Source organism: Leptonotus elevatus, chromosome 8 (assembly GCF_054856555.1).
Source record: "Leptonotus elevatus isolate MCC_2025b chromosome 8, RoL_Lele_1.0, whole genome shotgun sequence".
NCBI classification, from domain to species: Eukaryota; Metazoa; Chordata; class Actinopteri; order Syngnathiformes; family Syngnathidae; genus Leptonotus; species Leptonotus elevatus.
In genome coordinates, this window is record NC_141246.1 from 10,545,739 (window position 1) to 10,567,089 (window position 21,351).

Sequence of the window (21,351 nt, forward strand, 5' to 3'; positions counted from 1 at the left end):
TTACCTTGAGGATAAGCTCGACCACCTCAGTGTGGACCAGACCATGGACCGGCTCGCCATTCACGTGAGTGATGAGGTCGCCTGCACACAGACCAGCTTCCTGGGCTGGACCACCTTCCTCCACATGCTGACAACACATAAATAAGAATATGGAAACATCAATGGCTAAAATACTTAAATGGAAGACATTTGTCCAACCATAGTTTAAATTTATAATACTGTGTATTGTAATATTGACTGTTAATGACATACATAAAACATATACAATAGATTCATATATTTGGCTTCGGCAGGAAGTTGAAGACAAATTTGATTTATGGAAACAGTGAGCACAAGTTTCTTACCCAGACTATATGATGCACGCTGTAGATATCGCTGTCTCCAATGTAGACCCTGATGGCCCTGAGGGTGAAGCCGTATTTCTTTCCAGAGCGATGGATGGTGATAGGCGAGCGCAGCACGTTGACAGTGGGGAAGAAGTCTCGGCTGGGTGAGGAGTCGCGAGATGAGGGATTGGAGGAGAAGGAGTGGGGGGACATGGGACTAGCCAACGGAGAGAAGCCGCCGTGCTGATCCACTGGAAGAGGCAGAGAGTAAGAGACACTCTGTTACGTTTATCAAGGGTTCTTTTGGACACACGCCATATTTCTTCTGATTTAGTTAACAATTGTGCAGTATTTTCCAAATTCTTGGCTTTTTTTAATTTTTGTTAATAATAGCATATCAAAAAATCGCTTGGGGATCTGAGATTTCACCCAGATTGTCCAAACATGTTGAAGTTTCAAATGGCACCATCCATCATTTCAAAATTATTATTGTCATTATTAAAAGTGGGAGACCAATTTTTATAGACGCAGGTAGTATTTATCCAATGTTTGGCTCCATTGAGTCCCATTATTTTTTTCATATTTTTGATGCACTGTACACCAGATATGTTATAGTCCATTTCCCATTTATCCGTTCAGTGGGGCCTAAACTAAACACGGAGAATAAAAAATGTGAATTGAAAGTCTTAAAAGTCATGATCCACCAGGTGGAGCTAGAGAGCTACTTTTTTTAAATTTTGTTTAAGCTGACGTATGTCTTTGCCAAGTGATCATACTCGCACCAAAACAAGCTCGCATGGTCGGGATTGAGAGAACAGGCCAGTCCGTCAAAACCAACATTCCCACCTGGAACACTCACACGCACACACGTATGTGCCTTTGTCTTTGCTACATTGTGGGGCCCATACACACGTGTTTTTCCAGGTTTAGCTACCATTGTGAGAACCAATTTGAAATTGTACATAAATTGGACATTTTGGTGGTCCCCACAAGTTCAGACCTCTTTTTGAGGATCAAGACTTGGTTTTAGAGTTTAGGTTTGAATTGGGTTACGGTTGAGGTTAGGGTCAAAGGGACAATTCTGACAAAAATTTGTTTTATGTACATCACAGTTTTGCTCATTGCACACTATTGCTTTTATTGTTCATAGAGGGCATCAAAAAAAAAAAAAAAAAAAATATATATATATATATATATATATATATATATGGATAGGTCTGATGCCACTGAACATTTTGAGGGCTAAAAGTAAAAAAATAATAATCAGAAATGATATAGTTATCACTTCAAAGAGAGGAGCCAATTCTTGGCTTAAATACCGCGAGAGGGGTAAAAAAAAAAATCCCAGCACAAGAGTTTGTTTCTTAGTGGGTGTAGCTTAAATGTGGTTGTGCTCAAGATAACTAAATGCCACCATCAAACAGACACTTCCCGTTTCCAATCACCCTTACCAGATGGTATGATGACAGACAGGGCCGTGGCCGAGGCGGATTTGATGACCTTGTTTCCAGTTCGGGAGTTACGTTTCTCCCCATCTCCAGACAAATGCTGGTGACGCGCCCTCCTGAGGACCAGGTCATTGGTGGCCCGGGCCCCCAGAGGGTCATACAGAGGCGTCATCACATCGCGACCGACTGCTGCGGGAGCTGGACCCAATGTGTTAATGCTCACAATTCCAGGTGTTTCTCCTTGCTTGGGCGACTTGTCTGTAAAGAATCATGTTTAAAGCACTTGAAAATGTACTTACAAGTCGGTAATGGTGTCATTCTGACACCCACCTGCTCCGTTGATCTCTTTTAAACTGTTCCTCGGCTCCCCGTGGTGTATTGACGGAACACCGGTCCCATCCAGGGAGGTTCCCCGGACCCTGATGGGGCTTGGCCTCGACACAAAGTCGGGTTCGCCCTCGATGGGGGAGGCAAATCGATGCGTGTCCATCAGCGCAGAGAAGCGTCGCCGTGCGCCCAAAGGAGGACTGGCGTCACCCTCCATGTAGAGCGACTCTGAGCAGGAAAGGCGCTTCCTGCACAGAACGCAATGAAAACACAGCAGACAGTTCAGGATTGTACGATGGAGTACGAAAGCACACTGAAATGAAGACAATAACGAAACTGTTGTGAGGCTGCAGTTTCAAGAACTTAAAAGGAGAAATACTGTTGAATGAGGTCCCTCTTAAATTGGTACTGATGCACAATCAAGGAGACCATGTTTGAGCAAATAAAATATTGTATATAACTGGTAGTCATGTCATCCTGGTTCCTTGATTATTATTAATCATGACCTTGGTAATCTTTTAGAGTAGACAAAATGTGTGTTAAAAAAAGCAGGATTTAGCTAAGTAAAAATGATTCATATCATTGAGATGAACCAGATACATACCATGTAAAAAAAAGAAGAAAATCTAATATGTAAGGTAATAAATACATCATCTTATCAATGCGCTTTATCTTGGTTGAATTCAAAATGTATGAATCATTCATTTCATTTCAATGTAGCCGGCTGATTTTTGCTTTAAGGACTGAAATAGAGTTATGGGATCTAATTGCAAACTCCTTCTGTTGCATGTGCACTCTTGTCTCTAATGGATAAAACCAGCAGGTAGCTGCAGTGTGAAAAGCATAGATATAGCGGCACTGCGGAATTATGTTTAATAACTCCCAGGATCAGCTTGCATTTTTCATGTCGTCAAGCTAAAAATGGAAACCCTGCGGTGGTGAGAAGTCTTTTAGATTTTCTATTCAACACCTTTGTGACAGATGAGAGGCGAAGGAGCCGCATCTGCCTATTATCAAGGATGACTGAAGCACTTGTAGAGTTGTCTGCATAAAATATACCTGCAATCACTCTTTTTAAGAAGCGTAGTGTGGATTTTTAGTGAGACAAGCAGACAGATTTGGGTTATACAACACCCTAGAAAAAAAACAACCTCTTAAGGGACATATTGGGTTCAAATTGGACTACTGAAGTCATTGGGCCCTATTTTCGTGCCCAGCACAAGTCTTAACTGTGCACTGTGTGTATTTTACTAGACTAGCACAGGGTACTTCCGCCGTTGTGGGAGGGTACACAAACAACTCCCGGGCCAATCGAAGCATGTTAAAGATGGTAAACAAGACTTGACTTTGCATAAAAATGAAGATGTGCACGGGCACCTGCCTACAAAAATAAGGCCCATTGTGTGAACTCACTCAAAAAGTGGCAAGATGAGTTTCAATGAGGCCGAAAGTGGCCATAGAGTCAGACTAGTATGTTGACGAATATCCAGAGCTTTCGCTGCACTGCTTACATTTCAGGAGATCCAGTCCGCCAGCTCTTGTCCCGCATGCTGAAGCTTCCCAGGCTTTCTCTCTTGGTTACCTTGTCCTCCCTTGAGCCCTTGTGCTCCCGACGGGACACGGAGGTGGAAACTTTCTGCTCCAGTTGAGAGAGATGCTCCATGCTGCTGTACACCTGCAGGAGACAGAGGCAACAATAAGGGCACATGGTCAGCACCTGCTTGGATTGATATTAATGCAAAGAGACGTGCAGTTGTGACAAAATTGATGAATATGCTGGCCAAGTTTAGTTATACACCGATTTTTTTTTCTTAGAAAGGTTAATGTTTAGTTGAAAATAACACCAAAAAGTGGCAAAAGAGAGAAACCTTGGGTTTTGTTACAGTCACTTTACAAATGTCAGATTAATTTTTTTATTTTAATTTTTTTTACATCATGACAAAAGGTTCCAAGTCAAAAAATATTAATAATCTTTCTCAGTGCATGTATATCTAATGTTCTGAATACATCGAGGGTTAGAATGCTCTATCAGTGCTTCCCTAACAAGGACCACTCAACCAAAACCCCAAAACAACTGGCCTGTATCCTACTTTAACATTAACTCATTCACTGCCATTGACGGCTATAAACATCAAAAATTTATTTGAACTATTTCTATTAGTTTAACTTTTTTTTCTTCCACTTTTGTTAACAAGAGTATGATAACCTAGATTTTTTTATTGTACATTTAGAACAGATATAACATTTGTGATTAATCGTGAGTTAGCTATTGAAGTCAAGCGATTAATTAATATTAAAATTTTTAATCGCCTGACGCGATATAAAAAAGCAAAAGAAAAAATTATAAAAAATGAGGGGCATCAGGCGATTAACATTTGTAATCGTAATTGATCGCATGACTTCAGTAGTCACAAATGTTATATCTGTTCTAAATGTACAATAAAAAATTCTAGGTTTTCATACACTAGTTGACAAAAGTGGGAAAAAAATGTTAAACTAATAGAAATAGTTCAAATTTGTTTACGTCTGTAGCCGTCATTGGCAGTGAATGAGTTAAAGAGGTTAGACATAAAATAGCAGCCAAAAGTTAACAATGACTACAACACGAACATGTAACAAATATGGCTGCTTTCAAGCTTACTATGAATAACTTCATGCTGTGAAATCATATCGAAGGTTGCAAGAAGTGGCCCCCGAAGACAAAGATGAATAAAGTCAATGCTGTACAAGCAACCACACATTCACACATCTTATTACCTGCCACTGAAATGTGTGTGGGGGAGGACAACAAGAGCAAGAGCTGAATCAAGAGAAACTAGACGGGACTTCATCTGTTCACCATGGTAACGAGGAACAGCTGAAGACTCAGCAGCAAAGCGATGTCGACAGCCAGAATATATTTGTGGCACATTTCATCAACATACATTATATGGAGGCCGCTCACTTTTTCATTCCGCCCTTCTGGAGGGATATTAAGTCAACTGCTGCACTTATTTCTTATGCACATTTTGTCTATTTGAGCCTATTTGTAGAATAGACTGCAAGAATACTTGCTTGGTGCAATTTTTTTTTGTAATCAAGCTATTACTTGAACAGCAATAATGAGTACCAAGTTGCACCATACAATTTAACCATCTGATTGAGTCCATCCGATAGGGGGGCATTAGGTTGGTCACACACACAAACAAAATGGGAGTTTCAAAGATAATGGGCATCTAGTCAGCTAGCTAGTCAGTAGCACGGCGGCTCTAATACAGTCCTCCTCAAATAACGCCTCTCTAGCTTGCAAAAAAGAGAAGAAAAAAAAGACAGTAAATAAAATCTTAAGATTTCTCATATTTTCGGGGTGCTTGGATTGATTTTAGCGGTGCTTCAGCACCCAAAAAATGGTCTCGAAACGCCTATCAATTAACATATTTTGTAGATCTACTGTTAAGTACTACAAACCAAGCAAATGTGTGAACTACTGCGGCTAATACAAAGGTGCAGCTTATCCATCAGATCACAAGGGGGCGCACTATAAAGGAAGCGCAAGAGCGTCCGGCAGAGCAAAAACAAACCAAGTGAGCCCAAATACAGTAGGAGGGACAGAACGAGAGCGAGAAAATTTGCACCCTCATCATGGAGAAGAAAAGACCTGTGGCTTACAGTCGGGTGCGGCTTATATGTGTAACAAACTCGCGTATTCCCCAAATTTAGCTAGCACGCCTTATAGTCAGGTGCGCCTTATGGTCCAGAAATGACTGTATATAAGAGATAAAACATTTGGAGGCAGTAGAAATGATTGCTCAATTATTACAACAAACATTAGACTTAGGGCCAATCAGTCCTCCAATACAACTTGTAATATATAAACATTTATTGTTATGGAAAAGCCCCAAGAGATGAGTCGTCTTTTTTTTTAACAATAATTAAAGGTGAAATCAACCTTAAACATTTCATGACAATGGGCTCTTTGCACAAATCCACTACTTCCTGAACTCAATACCACTCCTTCATTTCCTGTCTTTCATGATTGAACAAACTGATTAATCCAGGTGCGTCTGGCCATTGTCGTCGTGGTTAATGAGGCCAGGCACACCTGGATTAATCAGTTTGTTCAATCATGAAAGACAGGAAATTAAGGAGTAATACTGAGTTCAGGAAGTAGTGGATTTGTGCAAAGAGCCCGTAATATGTGATACAGTATGTGACCTCATTAGTCTAAACATGGCATTCTGATGAACAGATTAACATTACATGTGTGGAATATGAGTTATAAAGCAAAATCCTGCCGTTTTCATCCCATCTCAGGGGGCGGCCATTTTGCCATCATAGTTGCTCAGGGCTCAGGTAACAACCAATCACAGCTCACTGCTGCTTAGCTCATATTCCGCTAACACAATATTAACCAGAATACTGTATTTAGACTAGTGGGGCTGCGTATAACTTATTCTTGTCAATAAATGTTTGCGGGGTTGACTTCCCCTTTAAATCCATACAAACAAATCTGAAATATGATTCAAGTGCAACCTCAATGGGGCACTTCTTATCAAACATGGAAAGTAGGGTTATTATAGATTTGGAATTTTCATTTGAGTTAGTCTTATTTCGTTTTGTTTTTTAAATGTAGTTAGTTTTAATTAGTTGTCAGGGTAGTTCCGTTATTTAATAAAATACTTATTTTTAGTTTAGTTTTAGCTAGTTTCAGTATTATTATTTTTTTAAGTGTATTAATTGTGCGCAATATTTAATAAACACCATGGTAAAATGAAAAAAAGTAACTCATTTCTTACATAGCGGGCTGCTGCTAGATGACGTCACTTCTGTGTGACACACTTTCAAACGTTCTTATTCTGGTTAATATCGAAATAAATATACTTAAAATCACATTTAAAATCATCCCCAAAGGCTCGTGCATATTTCATAATAACAGTCCCAAAGACTAAAACAAAGGACATTCAGTTAGTTTTTGTTGCATTTTTCGTTTTTATTTTATTTCGTTAACTAAATTGTTTTTGAGATTTTAGTTTAAAAAAAATTCCCGTTAGTTTTCATGAACTAAAAATAACCCTGCATGGAATACAGAAAAAAAAGGCAGAAAAAATGAAAACATCATGAAGATGTACGAAAGTCCCATGACGGAGGTAAGTGAGAAGTCGACACAATGAACGGCAGCAGGAAAAATGAGAATGCAGTGCTTAACAATGAGGATCATAAGGTTCAGAGGAACTCAAGCACGGGTGATAAAGTCTAGAAAAAAAACACTCCAAGCACAGTCGGACCTCATTTGTGTTTCTGCTCTCATTTAATCACGCGGAGGACTGAACGAGTGTGACAAAGTAGAGGTAGCGGAGCTGGAAGGTGGCTCGTGAAGAAAAAGAAAATGACAGACAGAACAAGCTCAGGGAGATAAATAAGAGATTCCGACCTTGCTGAATCGAGGGGAGCAGGAGGAAAACTGTCTGATCTCCACCGGCTCGTCATCATTGGTGTCGTCCCCGTCGTACGTGTTGATGTGGTGGTAACGATCGGAGCGTGCTGGCACAGGTAGTAAAAAATATATGAGGTGTCACTTGAACGTGTGACAGAATCACCGCGCGCCCTAATAGAGATGTAGCGTACTATCAAAGTAGCTGGTGTCCTCCTCTGACTCCAGATGAGGGACAAACTCAGCTTTCTGTCGCAGCAAACTATTCCAGTCGAGCTCCGTGAAGAACGGGTGCTCCTTCACTTCAAACGCTCCACCTGACACACACACACACACACACACACGCACACACACAACCTTGTGAGTAAATGTGCTCCACAGGTGGAAGAGCTGGCGCAAAACAAAAAGTCAGCACCTGTGCCCAGCCTCACGAGAGGGTTGGTCTGCAGCAGGGCGGAGATGAGGGCTTGTGCCTCCTCGGGTAAGGCATCGTCGCCATCGGGCCAAACCATATTATCTGGCGGAACAAGAACATACATGAACATACACAAGTCAAAAAGTCCCCTCATGGGAGTTTAGCTGGGAATGAGATATTGATTACAGTGTGAACGGAATGCTGGTTATAGGAGAGGATAGGAGTTAGCAGATGGACGATAGCAATCCTTACAAAATAAAATATTTACTTGGTATTCATTTAAAAAAGTATTTTTCCTATTTACCGCATGAGAATTGCAATATTAAACTCAAGTCAAAATTTTTCTTTAATGTGTTCTATGTGCCCCCATTAGGTCTACACGGTACTCTGATTGTTGGAATAAGAATTCAGCAGATTAATCCGCCCATTTCCATCTATCTAACAGCGCGGCCATTTTGACATCTGTCGACTGGAACTGACGCTTAAGTGGCCTCAGTTGCGAAAGTCACGTGAACAAGCCCAGAAAAACAAGCGAATGTCAAAAAGGCTGTGTGCCCTGAGATGAATGGAAATGGGTGAATTGATCTGCTTAATTTGTATGCTACCAATTAGGGCTGGGCAATAAATCGAATTAATTCGATAAATCGTTATTGTAAAAATCGAATCGTTGACAATTTGCTAAATCGCGAAATCGAATTTTGTCTTTTGGATTATTAAAAGCTGTTGTTCTTATGTTCTTTTACATCCAAATATTTTTGTGAGTTGTAATTTTGCGCAAGTGGCAAAATGCTGAATGCTAATGTTTACAATAGCTACCAACTACTTAATTGTGGCATTGAAGCAAAAACTATGAAGTTTATGTTAAAACTGATTTAGATTATACATAATTGTTGTCTGAATATTTTGCACAGGAATTATTTTTCAAAAAATTAAACCTTAAAAAAAATGTTTGCTGGATTTATTAGATTAAAATCGATTAAAATCATAGTCGTCCTGAATGACTGCAAAAATCGAGATTTTATTTTTGGGCCATATTGCCCAGCCCAATGCAATATTCATCAAGTGGGCCCATCTAACATATAATTCCAAATATATATATATATATATATTTTTTTAACCTGATTTCACTTTAAGGATTTTTTTTAATCAGTATACCATTCAATACCAGCAAGTAAAGAAAGTGGTAGTATAATCAGCCAAATAAAATGACTGATTTTCTCCATGTGAATTTTACCTCAGAGTTGAAAAAGAAAAAAATATATATATCGATCAAATAGGGGCCAAACTGACTCAGTATGTAAAACCTGTTACATCTGATTTCAACTGTATTTGACTGCTCTTGGTGTTAACTTGTTTTTTCCTCTTTTTTTAATTTTATTTAACTTTGCAAAGAGAGGGAATAAAACTCTTGAAGTCCCGTATGCCAAAGTGAAGGGAGCATATGGCTCTTCTCACCCGCCTCCTCTGGGGACTCTGACAACTTCATACACATTGAGACCACCAACAAGCCGCTGGTGGAACAGCGGGTGGCCAACATAAGGACTGTGACAGTTTGTAAAGACACAGTGGAGGTGCTGCAGGAGTTGACTGACATTGACTGGTTTTAGATTTTAAAGTGATAAATTATCAAAAGGATCCATGCATCCATCCATTAAAAAAAATACATTTATAATTTGATGTGGACATTTTGGGAATAGCAATTTGGTCAGATATATTTGGATTGTTTGTTTTTACACTGCCCTACATGTTTTTCAAAAGGTGGCAGCGTTGTCAACTGATGTGATTCCTAGCCTTTACTGAGCAAACCACACATTTTTCATTGGGGTAAAAAATTAAATCGACCTGTTGTTGTTGGCAAACCACCAAACAAAACAAAAATCACGAAAAGTGGATACATGTTAATTGCTATCGAGTAAGAAATCATATTTTTTCATATTCATATGTTTTACATTGCTGACATAGCTAGATGGACAAAATGCAATATTCGTAGCAAATACATAATTTTCAGACCAATTAAGTGAACCAGGATACTTTTTTTGTGATTTACCTTATGACCACTGAGAGCAAATTGATTGGGAATCACGGAAACAACTTGAAACAAGGACAGTGTCTAATGATGTAGATTAAATGTAATCGGAAATATTTAGCTTTTTCCCTCTAATTAACTCATTCACTCCCAGCCATTTTCACTGAAGCAACCCCCTTCGCTCCCGGTTGTTTTACCGGATTTTGACTGATTTTCCAAGGCCCGAATAATATTGTGTTCTTCTATTGCTATAAAAAACATGGAGCCTACCAAAAGAGGTGACAAAAAGTACATTTGTATCTGTTTCTGTTTTGCAGCAATCAGCATTAGAATATATTAGAATATTCACATTCCTGGTGAAAACATTGACAAAAAGAGCTTGTTGCATAAAAAAAAACATAAAAAAAAAACGTGTTAACACATTTTTGGGAGTGACGGACAAAGTATTAAAAATATTTTTACACTTTTTTTGGGTTTGAATGAGTAAAAAAAAAAAAAAAGAGTCCAATCTGTGGGATGTGATGGGTGACCACTGCCATGTTCTCACCAGTGATGACCTGTCCAAATAGCTCCTCGGGAGTGTCTCCAAAGAAAGGCGCACAGCCCACAAGGAACTCATAGAGGATGATCCCCATCGCCCACCAATCCACCGGCTTGCCGTAGCCCTGACGGAGAATTACCTCTGGGGCGATGTACTCTGGGGTACCGCACACCTGAAAATGTCGGTAAAAAGAGATGACGAAACAACACCGACAAAAAAAAAGAATCAAATCAATGAGAGCAAAATCTGTCTTGTTCAATTCTTGTGTAGAAGGCAAACAGAGTTGCCAGCGGGACTCATGCATCACACCGACTGATTACGACTACTATCATTTGTAAAGAGCATAAACAATAGCTGTAATGGGATTGCCGCAATGAAGGAAAGCATCATGCTTCACTGGATCAGGAAGCATGATTTTGCGAAGATGAATGACTTTGCAGGGAGACTCGGCAGGGAGGGATGCACCACCGCAAAAGATGGAGTGATTCTTTGATTGCCATTTGACCGTGCATCAATCAAGCATCCGGATTTCGACTTGTTTCATCTCATTGTCCTGTTTGTGAAGGAGACTGAGAAAAAAAGTACCTGCTTATCCAGGAACTCTCTGGCGTCTTTTTCAATGTGTCCTTCGTACAGATTGGTGGTGAGGCTCATCAGGCCCATTTTGGACAAGCCGAAGTCTGTCAGCTTGATGTGGCCCATGGAGGTGATTAACAGACTAGAATAGTGGAGAAACAATAGCTTGTGTCATATATGACAGCCATACATTGCATTGTTCGGGCCAGACTAGTAGGCAGGAAAAACAAAATACTTTGAAATGTTGGCACAACTCTACCGTAAAGTAGCCATAAAGGATTTTCCACTTTTGTTAATATTCTCCCAACATCTGATGCAGCAGGTGGATTGCGGCCGCTCCAAATTGGACTGTGTGGCCTTGGCAGAGGTCTGCGCTCTACTAAGTGCCAATTGAGTTTGTCAAGTATCCAATCTTGTCCAGTTGCTACTTTTTTTCCCTTCAGTTTGGCCATTGAGGTTTTTTTAGCCTGAACCCATTGTGCTACTTTGTCAATGATGTTTCCTGGTAACATTCATTTGGATTAAACTTTGGGACTCTCAACTGGCAGAACCAGAACATTCCCATGTTAATAAAGTCACAACCTTATTTACCTGAAGCACTTCAATTTGGCAAAAATAATACACAGATCACAATAAATAAAATGTCATTTTCAATTTTACGCATATCAACCATGAAAGATCATTGAGGACTAACTTGTCTGGTTTCAGGTCTCTGTGAACGATGCCATAGTTGTGCAAGTACTCCAAGGCCAGAACGGTCTCAGCAAAGTACATCCTGGCCAGCTCCAAAGGGAGAGCCCCGATGTTCTTCAACAAGGTGGCACAGTCACCACCTGCACACATAAAGTCAAGTTACACCGTGAACGACTCATGACGTCATTGCTCAATTTGACACTGAGGAGTAAAATAACACAAAGCTGAAGCTGCTAAGTGCATAGACACAATTCAATCTGCAGGAAACAGCTGATGAAGACTTAACATCTCAGAGATGAATGTGATTTCATTTAAAAGTGAATTGAACATATTATGGTAACTTTATTGCATAGGCGATAACAAAAAAGCAACACCAGACGTCAAATATGCATTTGAACTATTTCTATTAGTTTAATTTTTTCCCCCATTTTTGTTAACAAGAGTATGAAAACCTAGAATTTTTTTATTGTACATTTAGAACAGATATAACATTTGTGATTAATCGTGAGTTAACTCGTGAAGTCATGCAATTAATTACGATTAAAAATTGTCATCGCCTGACGCTCCTAATTTGTAATAATCTTTTATTTTCTTTAATCGCATCAGGCGATTAATTTTTTTTATTATAATTAATCGCATGACTTCAATAGTTAACTCACGATTAATCATACATTTTATATTTGTTCTAAATGTACAATAAAACAAATCTAGGTTTTCACACTCATTTTTTAAACTAACAGAAATAGTTCAAATGAATTTTTGACATCTATAGCCGTCAATGGCAGTGAATGAGTTAATCTTACCTTCAACGTACTCCAGCACCATGCACAAGTGTTTGCGTGTTTCAAAGGAGCAAAACATGGAAACAACAAAGGGGTTCTCTGCAAAGGTGAGGATGTCTCTCTCGACAAAGGCCTGCTGGATCTGGTTCCTCAAGATCAGATTCTGCTTGTTGATCTTCTTCATGGCAAAGCGCTGTCGGGTCTCCCTGTGGCGGACTAGATACACGGCCCTGGAAAGATTGAGAACAGGTGACGAATAAACAAACATAAAACAGGCTGTCTTTAAACTAAGGATCAGATTTTAAAGGGGAAGTCAAGTCAAAAATGTTCTTTGCAATACGTTCTACAAAATATGCAGTCGCACAAATCTAAACACGGTATTCTAATTAACTCATTCACTGCCATTGACGGCTATAAACGTCAACAATTTATTTGAACTATTTCTATTAGTTTAACTTTTTTTCCCCACTTTTGTTAACAAGAGTATGAAAAGCTAGACATTAAAAAAAAATATATATATTTTATTATTATAATTTTTTAAAGAAAAGAGTATTAAAAATTAGGGGCGTCAGGTGCTTAAAATTTGTAATTGTAATTAATCGCATGATTTCAATAGTTAACTCAAGATTAATCACAAATTTTATATCTGTTCTAAATGTACAATAATTTTCTTCTAGGTTTTCATACTCTTGTTAACAATAGTGGGGGGAAAAAAAGAGTTAAACTAATAGAAATAGTTCAAATGAATTTTTTACGTCTATAGCCGTCAATGGCAGTGAATGAGTTAATATTGCGTTTGTCCAGCTCATGGGGCGGCCATTTTGCCACTTGCTGTCGACTGAAAATGACATCACATGACCAAACCCAGATAACAGGTGAGCCGTGATTGGTCGTTCCCCCAGCCCTAAATGATAACTTGTACAACATTCCTAGGAAATCACAATGTCGCATCACTGGTGAGGTATTTGTAGCCCTTGTGGGCTATTTGTTGGTGACCCCTAATCTATAAAGTATGCTCGTTTAGTTAAACTAATACAGCACAAATATTTGTGTAGTGCAGTCGAGTGCTTTACCCGTAAGCGCCATTGCTGATTAGTTTGATGCTTTGAAAGTCTTCCTCACTTGGTGGTTTGATGGCTCTCCCCTTACCCTGGTAACAGAGACATTAGCAACTTACAAAAGACACTCAAGAGATGTTTTTTATTTATTTATTTATTTTAAATCTCTCTTATGGAGAGGATGTTTTCATCACTTTTGGTTTTGATTGTGCAAAAATTACTTCACATACTTTACCCATAACATTTTGGTGTCAAATTGGATACTTTATACAAAATTTTTTTTGCACCCTATAAGTAAGTCCAAAAATGCAGTTTCTAACTGATGAATTTATTTATTAACTCATTCACTCCCAGCCATTTTCACAGAAGCAATCCCCTTCACTCCGGGCTGTTTTACTGGATTTTGACTGATTTTGCAAGGCCCACAGAATATTGTGTTCTATTGCTATAAAAACATAGAACCTACCAAAAGAAAAAAAAAGTATATTTCTATTTGTTTCCGTTTTGCAGCAATTAGCATTAGAATTTACCTAAGTTGAATCATTATTCACAAATCTATTTAGAATTGTGAGTAATAGAGTTTTTTTTTAAAGATGGCCCTGGTTGATCTAATTTGCTCTGCTAACACCTGCTGGCCGTTTGTGTAATAACTACCAGTTCTTCAACCGTTCTTTGCAGTTGAGAGGCTGTATCAAAGCCTTCTGTATGATCTAGCATAAAAAAACATTTAAAAAAAAGGTATAAATATGTCTTTGGGACACTCCAAACATTTAAAATAGAACGTATTTATATGTTTTTGGGAGCAAATGAGTCAAGTGGGTATCTGGCCATATGTAAAATTTACCAATTAACTTTTAGGTTTGAAATTTCCCCCCCTTCATAAATCAACAAGTCTCAAAACATAGTTTAAAAACTACATTTTACAATTGAATAATGATCAGAATTACAATTGTTGTAGCCTTAATGGAGGAGCATGTTTATGTGCTGGATCATACACAATGAAAGACATGGACGTGTACAAGGACGTTTAGTCAGCTTGAACGTGTATTGCTGAATTTCATCTTGTCGACTACCTCTGTTGAGTCATCGGTCTCTGGCGTGTGTGGACCTTCGCTGTCGTAGCTGTCAAGGCTCACGATATCTGGGAGAAAAAACAACACAATAGCTAACAAGAAAAGCGAGCTTCAAAACAAAAATAAATTCTTCTTTTAGCTACGGTGGCAGGCGTCTCATCACAATGCAGACGTTGCGTACACAAAGTGATTCCGTTTCAGAGCACCACAGCCAAATGTGTCACATAAGGAAACACAGCATAAAGACGAACGCTCCTATTAATCTCCCACGTTTCTTTCAGCGCTACCTCCCACTCGTCCTGTTCTCTGCCAGCAGAAAGCTGCTAATTTCCACTGTTCTTGTACTGCATGTACCGTGCGTGACAGCTGCTGGAGCACGCTGATTATTATTTAAATGGTTCGTTAAAGCGCACCAAAAAAAAAAAAAAAAAAAACTCGAAGGATGCCACAAAGCATTTTATGGAACAGAGGACCATCAATTGTGTCTATTTGGGTTTGATGTGGCACACGCAGCCTCTATTGTGTGCCAAGAAAAACAAAGTGGGAGAAGCGATGTTGTTAGAGAACATGTGCCCTTCCTCCTCCTCTCCCCCTCTCCTTGCGTCCCTGCCGCTGCCCCCTGCCCTTCTTGTCGTCCCCTTCCCTCCTCCCTTCCCCTTCCCCGGTACGCCTTCCTTCCCCTCCCCTGGGCCGGGGGCTCCATCCATGGCCCGGGTCTCGGTGCTATGGGGGCCGGCGGGGGTGGCTGGGGTTTGGTGTCGTGCCCGCCCCGCTCCGGTGGGCGTCCTGACACCTCGGGCGGGACCCAGTATCCGGGGGGCGAGCCCTATCGCCCCGCCGGACGGGTCCCATATGCCCGCCGGGGTCCTGGTGGGGTGGGTGGGGGCTTGGTGGGCCGGTGCACCTCCTGCCCCCGCCCGGTTGGGGGGGGCCCCGCTGGTCACACCTCTTAACTCACTACACTAGGTTTGCACAATACACTTTTATAGACATATAGGGCACATAACACACTTTGGGGGGTGGGGTAGGGTGGAAACACCGTCTTCACCCTACAACTCCCCTCCAATTTTAATACACCACACAACTTGTGGGTGGGGGGGGGGCTTGTGGGGGTGCCATCGGTTGGGGGCCGCAGTATAGAGCAGTGCTGCGGTCCCCTGTCCGTGTCGCCGCCCGCCCCCCCCCCCCCCCGCCCTATCTATTTTTTTTAATGCACCACATACACTCAGCAACATGCTTGGGTGGCGGGTGGATCGGAGCGTGGGAATATCATTTCCATCGGCTCCGGTTCACCTGCTCCTAATTTTAATGCACCACACACACACACTTGTATATACACTGGGTGGGGTCACATTCACGGTTTAGGGGTAGAGTTCGCCAGTCCGCGAGCTGGCGGACTCAGTAACAGGGGTTAATTTTCACAAAGAACGCTGGGGTGACGACCGGGGCCTTCCCCCGCTGGGCCTGGGGTTCGGGGGTGTCGGCCGCCCTCCGGTGCCCCCATCTCCCCCTTCTGCCCCCGGTGTTCCGTCCTTCCACACGGCGGGGGGTGGGGTGGGCGCGGCTGCCCTCTCCGCTCCGCTGTCCGGCCCCTCTTCGGCGCCGGTGCCTGGGTGCGGGTGGTCCCCGGGGGCTGGGGGTCGGGGGTTGGGGGGCTGCCGGTTGGTCGGGGTGGGGTCGGGGGGGGGGGGGGGGCGGCTTTGTTGGGGGGGGGGGTGGTGGGGGTTGCGGGGTGGGGGGGTGCTGGGGGTGGGGGGTGTCTGGGGGATTGGGGGCATGGGGGCGGCTGGGGCTGGGTTGGGGTGGGTGGCGGGGTGGATGGGGGGCGGGGGGTTGTGGGGGGGCGGGGGTTGGGGGCCGGTGGGGTGCCTGGTGGGCCTGCAGTGCCCCGTCCTGCTGCGTTGGGCCGGGGGCGCGGGCCGTGTTGGGGCGGGGGGCGCTCCTGCTCCTGGGTTTGCTCTCCGGCCGGTGGCCCTGGTGGGGCCCGGGGGTCGTCCTTTGGCGCTGCCGCGGCCTGGGGGGCCCTGAGGTGTTGCGCTTGCTCTGTTCCGGCGGGGGTCGACGGCTCCCCTCTTTGGTGGAGATTTTCATGCATGCCAGATCCACCACACCAGCATCTACCGAAACTCAGACACAATCTGTTTCCTCCTCAGGTTATTGAATCGGTGGAGGCTGGTGTCTCGGATCTCACGCGGCTTCGTCTGTCCTTCCTTCCTTTTCTTGGTCTCTCCGTTGGTCTCTTGAGGCCTCCCTGATTTTATGTTTTTTGGATTTGTTGGGGTCTGGATGTTTCTTGGGCTGGGGAGGAGTTCTGGTGGGGGGTGTCTGGTCGGTGCTGGATTTCACCTTCCTTGGTTTTCTTCGGTCCCCTCGGGTCTCCTGGTGTTCGATTTAGGTGAACGGTATGAGATTTTTTTTTTTCTAATAGGTTTTCTGGTGAGCTAACAAACACACGCACGCACGCACGCACGCACACACACATACTCACCCACACACACAAAAAAAAAAAAAGTATGTATGTATGTATGTATATATGTATATATGTATGTATATGTGTGTATATATATATATATATATATATATATATATATATATATATATATATATATTTAAAAAAAAAAAAAAAAAAAAAAAAAAAAAGCAATGATGATGACATTTCCGAATGAACAATACTGAGCTCTTTAAAAAAAAAAAAAAAAAAAAAAAAGAGAACATGTGCCCACGTGTGAAGTTGCAAAAATGGTCTTATCTTGATCAGAATTTATCAGAAAGAAGCCAACTATTTCTCACGGATTTAAAAAGGAGCCATTCCAGGCCATTTAGACCGGTTTAGACCGGGCCCATCTGACAGGTGTTAATTAAAGGTTTGGAGGCGGTGCTAGAGTCGCAACGATTAATTGGAGACGCTGATGCTGCCACACGTCTTCCCGGCGCAATGCTTCCAGCAGCTTAAGATTCCAGATGTCACATATTGTCTCATCTAGAATGTGGAAAAATATATCATTAATACGCCGTAAGAGAAAAGCTTCAGTACACATGCAGGAGGTTAAAATGTAATAGCTTTCCACAAGATGTTGCGGTGTGTCAAAGGGAATTGTTGCCCATTCGTTCATAATAAAAGAATGAAAAACAGAGGTTTAGTTAGTCATGTGAGGGTACGAGGAAAACCCAGTCATGAAGCCCTTTACATCCACATTTACCGGTAACTAAATACACTTACATTTGCCTCCAACCTACATATTACAAATTATTCTCATACATTTAGCAAGTAAGCTAGTAGTATGTGAGTTTCTCTTCTGAAACTGGCCAATGTCTAGAGGCAATAATTAAAACAAAATCTTTTTGGTGGGAACACAAAGTTTTGTCCTCCTTTCTATTTCCTCCCGCTCACCTTCCAGGGGGTCCCTGGTGAGCCCCAGCTGGCTGATGATGTATCGAGGGATGTCCGCCTTCATCAACTGGCCCTCCTTGGCGTGGTCCTCAGCTGCCTCCAACAGATGGTAGAATTCTTCCGGATTAAACTCCTGTGACGTGAGCAGGCAGACCAAACAAGCTTCAAAATGGCAGAAAGCCTGGTGTCAATAAAATGGATGCACAGAAATAAAAGCAGATTGGATTCATTTGTGAAGTGTGAAAAATTCTACCTTGTGTGTGTGTGATAAAGCCCAAATAATGTCTTCTAACACGTTTATATAGATGTGAAAGACAATTTACACGTGGCCCAAGTGTTAATAATCTCTAGAAGATAAGGAAAATGACTCTCCGTGACCATTTATTTACAGAGAGGAAAAATAATTGATCTTCATGGAGTTCAAAGCTTTTGTCAGCTAATTATACTTACTTCATTTTTGGTTGCTATTAACTTTTGACCTTTAGCATTAGCGGCAAAATTCAAAGATGAAGAGGGACAAGGTTGAGACTATATGCACAACACTTGGATTGGATTGATTGGATTGAAACGGCTTTGCAAATCTGTCATTTTGTTAGTATGTTGTCTTGTGATGAAAAGAAACAACAACAAAAACATATATTGATCAAAAATGTCTCAATGCCACAATCTAAAATATCAACATAATTTAGCATTGATATGGCCGTTTCTAAGAACAAAATAAATAGTTCTCCTATTTTTCATATAAACCTAAAAAATCACAGATTCTTATAAGAGAGATCTAATATTTTCACACGGTGGACATAAATGGAATTACTGCATATTAAATGGCAGTAGATCATGTCCTGTACCTCCTGGTGTGGCCAGCGCATGCACATCTTTTGTCATTTAATACAACGGACCAAGCAATTCCAATAGTGCCGCACAAACTATAGCCACAACATGAACAAAACAACAACAACACAGTGTTGTACAAGAGCCAACCTTAAATTACTTTTTGAAAAGCATCCCTTTTTCCTGTTTTGGTGTCTTGTGGGATCACATAGTGATTTTGATTACAAGGCAGAGCCGGGGGGCTGCCGGGATCATTTCCTCCCGTGTTCTCATGTATCCGACAGACCCCCACAGCCACCCCCCCCCCCCAAAAAAAAAGAAAAGAACCAGCAGAGGAGAAAGGATTAACCTCCCTCTCCTCAAGGATCATATTTTTGCAGCTAACAACCTCCGGACTGGCTGACATTTCCACCACAGCAGACCTCAGCACTGACTTAAATACGAAAGGATCATTTCATCACAGTGTGTTATTCCTGCTAACCGAAAGAGCCATGACAATGAAGGGGGAAAAAATCCATTCGCATCTTGTCTGACCCCATCGACCCCATCTGGAAGGTCGTCTTGGCAACAGAATGATGAGCCAAATGTGGGTGGAGCGTCATCAGTGACAAACGTGCGAGGCCATTCGTCAGGTACGTGTTGTGTATATTCACACATTCATTGACTGCATGCAACATGCCAAGGTCATGACTTGCGACCTGCCTGCTTTTATGTACTGCGAAAAAATGAGCAGTGTCAGTGTTAAAGCTGTCTTGTTAAAAGCATCTATCAAGTACACCTGCATATACAGCTGGGAAATAGGACCTTAAAAAATATATTGTTTTTTTTTTTCCTCACAAAAATACAATTTGATCCAAAATAACAATGAAAGCAAGGTTTGCTTTTTGTTTTTTTCAACCCCCTCGAAAAAAAATCTTGACAATAATATGTTCTATGCAGCAATTACGGTATTCTGGTTAATATTGCAAAATCAATATCAGAAGGCGGCCATTTTGCCACCTGCTGTCGAGTGAAAATGAAATCACAGTTTCTCAGGTCTCAGGTAATAACCAATCAGCTTCAGAAAAACAAGTGAGCTGTGATTGGTCGTTGCCTGAGCCCTGAGCAACTGTGATGTCATCTTCAGTCGACAGCAAGTGGCAAAATGGCCGCCCCCTGAGATTGATAAAAACGGCTGGATTTTGCCACATAACTCATATTCCACAAATGTAATATTAATCAGAATGTCGTGTTTAGACTAGCGAGGTCACATATTACATATTATTGTCAAGAAATGTTTTAGGTTGACTTCCCCTTTAAACCAAACAAGCTTAACAGTTTTTTTCCCAGCACGATTTTCCAGAATACAATTTTTTTCCTTTCACAGATAATGTGAAGGCGCTTCCTCTAGAAAAAGGTGATTTTAATGAAAATTCCACTCATCTTGTCTGTTTCTTAGTGGAACATAAAGTGCCTATAAAGGGCAAATAAAAATTTCCTGTAAATTTGACACACCACATAGAAAAACAACCCTGCCAAATTTGAATCAATAAGCAATTGAGATATGTTAATCAGATTTGTTTTCTATATACTCATTGCTTATCAAAGTTTTTAAACACATTACATTGTTGATGAAATACATTATATAAATAACCCATCCACCCCCAAAAAATTGCTACTCGAAAAAAAAAGGCACGATATTATGCAGAGCTTCTTTTCATCCAATCAGGCTGTATGTGACCCCTGAACTACAATATCTTTGACACCCCTGCAATATGTTCTATATCATCACAGAACATGTGCTTATAACTTGAAGAGCAATTTAAAATTTTGAAGAAAGCCTTGCGTTTGTGTGGTGAGTCGCACCTTTGTACAGTTTCCCGGTGAGAAAGCCAAGGAAGCATATTGATTTAGTTCAGCCTATAAATACGAGCAACTCTTCAAATAGCAACCTTGTGGCTACCTGATGTGATACGCCGATTTTCATTACTTCAAGCTTCTCTCGCCTACAATTGATTATCGACCGAAGCATTCTCTGTAACTTGAAATAAAAAAAAAAAGTCAGAAAGTCTCACCAAGCACTCCAGCAGCCTGGCCGGCCGAGATATGATGATAAAGAGCTTCTTGACCAGCTCGATGACGAAGGTGAGCTCCGAACTCTCGGAGCGCTCGTACGCCTGAGGGCAAATAGACGCGAATGGAGAATCAGTCCGTTTTGCCATGTAGCCAAAAGGAGACGCGAGGTTTTGATATTCACGTCGTGCAGGAGCTTCTCCAAGTTTTCCTGAAGTTCGCAGAAGTAAACGCTGGTAATGAGACCCTCTCGCGATTTGGTCAGGCAGTCTCGGGACAGCTCGGCTATCTGGTGATGGATGAAGCTGAGGACGCCGTCAGCCAGAGGCACATCGCTCTCCGGGGAGTAGTTGTGGATGAACTCCGCGAGCCTCTCCTCCATCTGAGCTGTGGCCTAATGGA

General features: G+C 41.5%; 1 protein-coding gene across 3 annotated transcripts in view; it reads right to left on the reverse strand.

Moving 5' to 3' along the window:
- The window catches only part of mast1a (microtubule associated serine/threonine kinase 1a), a 71,603-nt gene that overhangs the window by 7,630 nt on the left and 42,622 nt on the right, over positions 1 to 21,351 (reverse strand). For all 3 annotated transcript variants that reach the window (XM_086081784.1, XM_086081783.1, XM_086081785.1), the window contains 17 exons: positions 21,134 to 21,343; positions 20,952 to 21,053; positions 18,067 to 18,199; positions 14,676 to 14,743; positions 13,618 to 13,694; positions 12,566 to 12,774; positions 11,764 to 11,902; positions 11,079 to 11,211; positions 10,500 to 10,665; positions 7,927 to 8,028; positions 7,706 to 7,828; positions 7,512 to 7,621; positions 3,613 to 3,776; positions 2,105 to 2,349; positions 1,778 to 2,032; positions 345 to 577; positions 5 to 127 (listed from right to left, as the gene is read on the reverse strand). In XM_086081784.1, the coding sequence (XP_085937910.1) occupies positions 5 to 127; positions 345 to 577; positions 1,778 to 2,032; positions 2,105 to 2,349; positions 3,613 to 3,776; positions 7,512 to 7,621; positions 7,706 to 7,828; positions 7,927 to 8,028; positions 10,500 to 10,665; positions 11,079 to 11,211; positions 11,764 to 11,902; positions 12,566 to 12,774; positions 13,618 to 13,694; positions 14,676 to 14,743; positions 18,067 to 18,199; positions 20,952 to 21,053; positions 21,134 to 21,343 (2,592 nt within the window). The remainder of the gene's footprint in view (positions 1 to 4; positions 128 to 344; positions 578 to 1,777; positions 2,033 to 2,104; positions 2,350 to 3,612; positions 3,777 to 7,511; positions 7,622 to 7,705; positions 7,829 to 7,926; positions 8,029 to 10,499; positions 10,666 to 11,078; positions 11,212 to 11,763; positions 11,903 to 12,565; positions 12,775 to 13,617; positions 13,695 to 14,675; positions 14,744 to 18,066; positions 18,200 to 20,951; positions 21,054 to 21,133; positions 21,344 to 21,351) is intronic.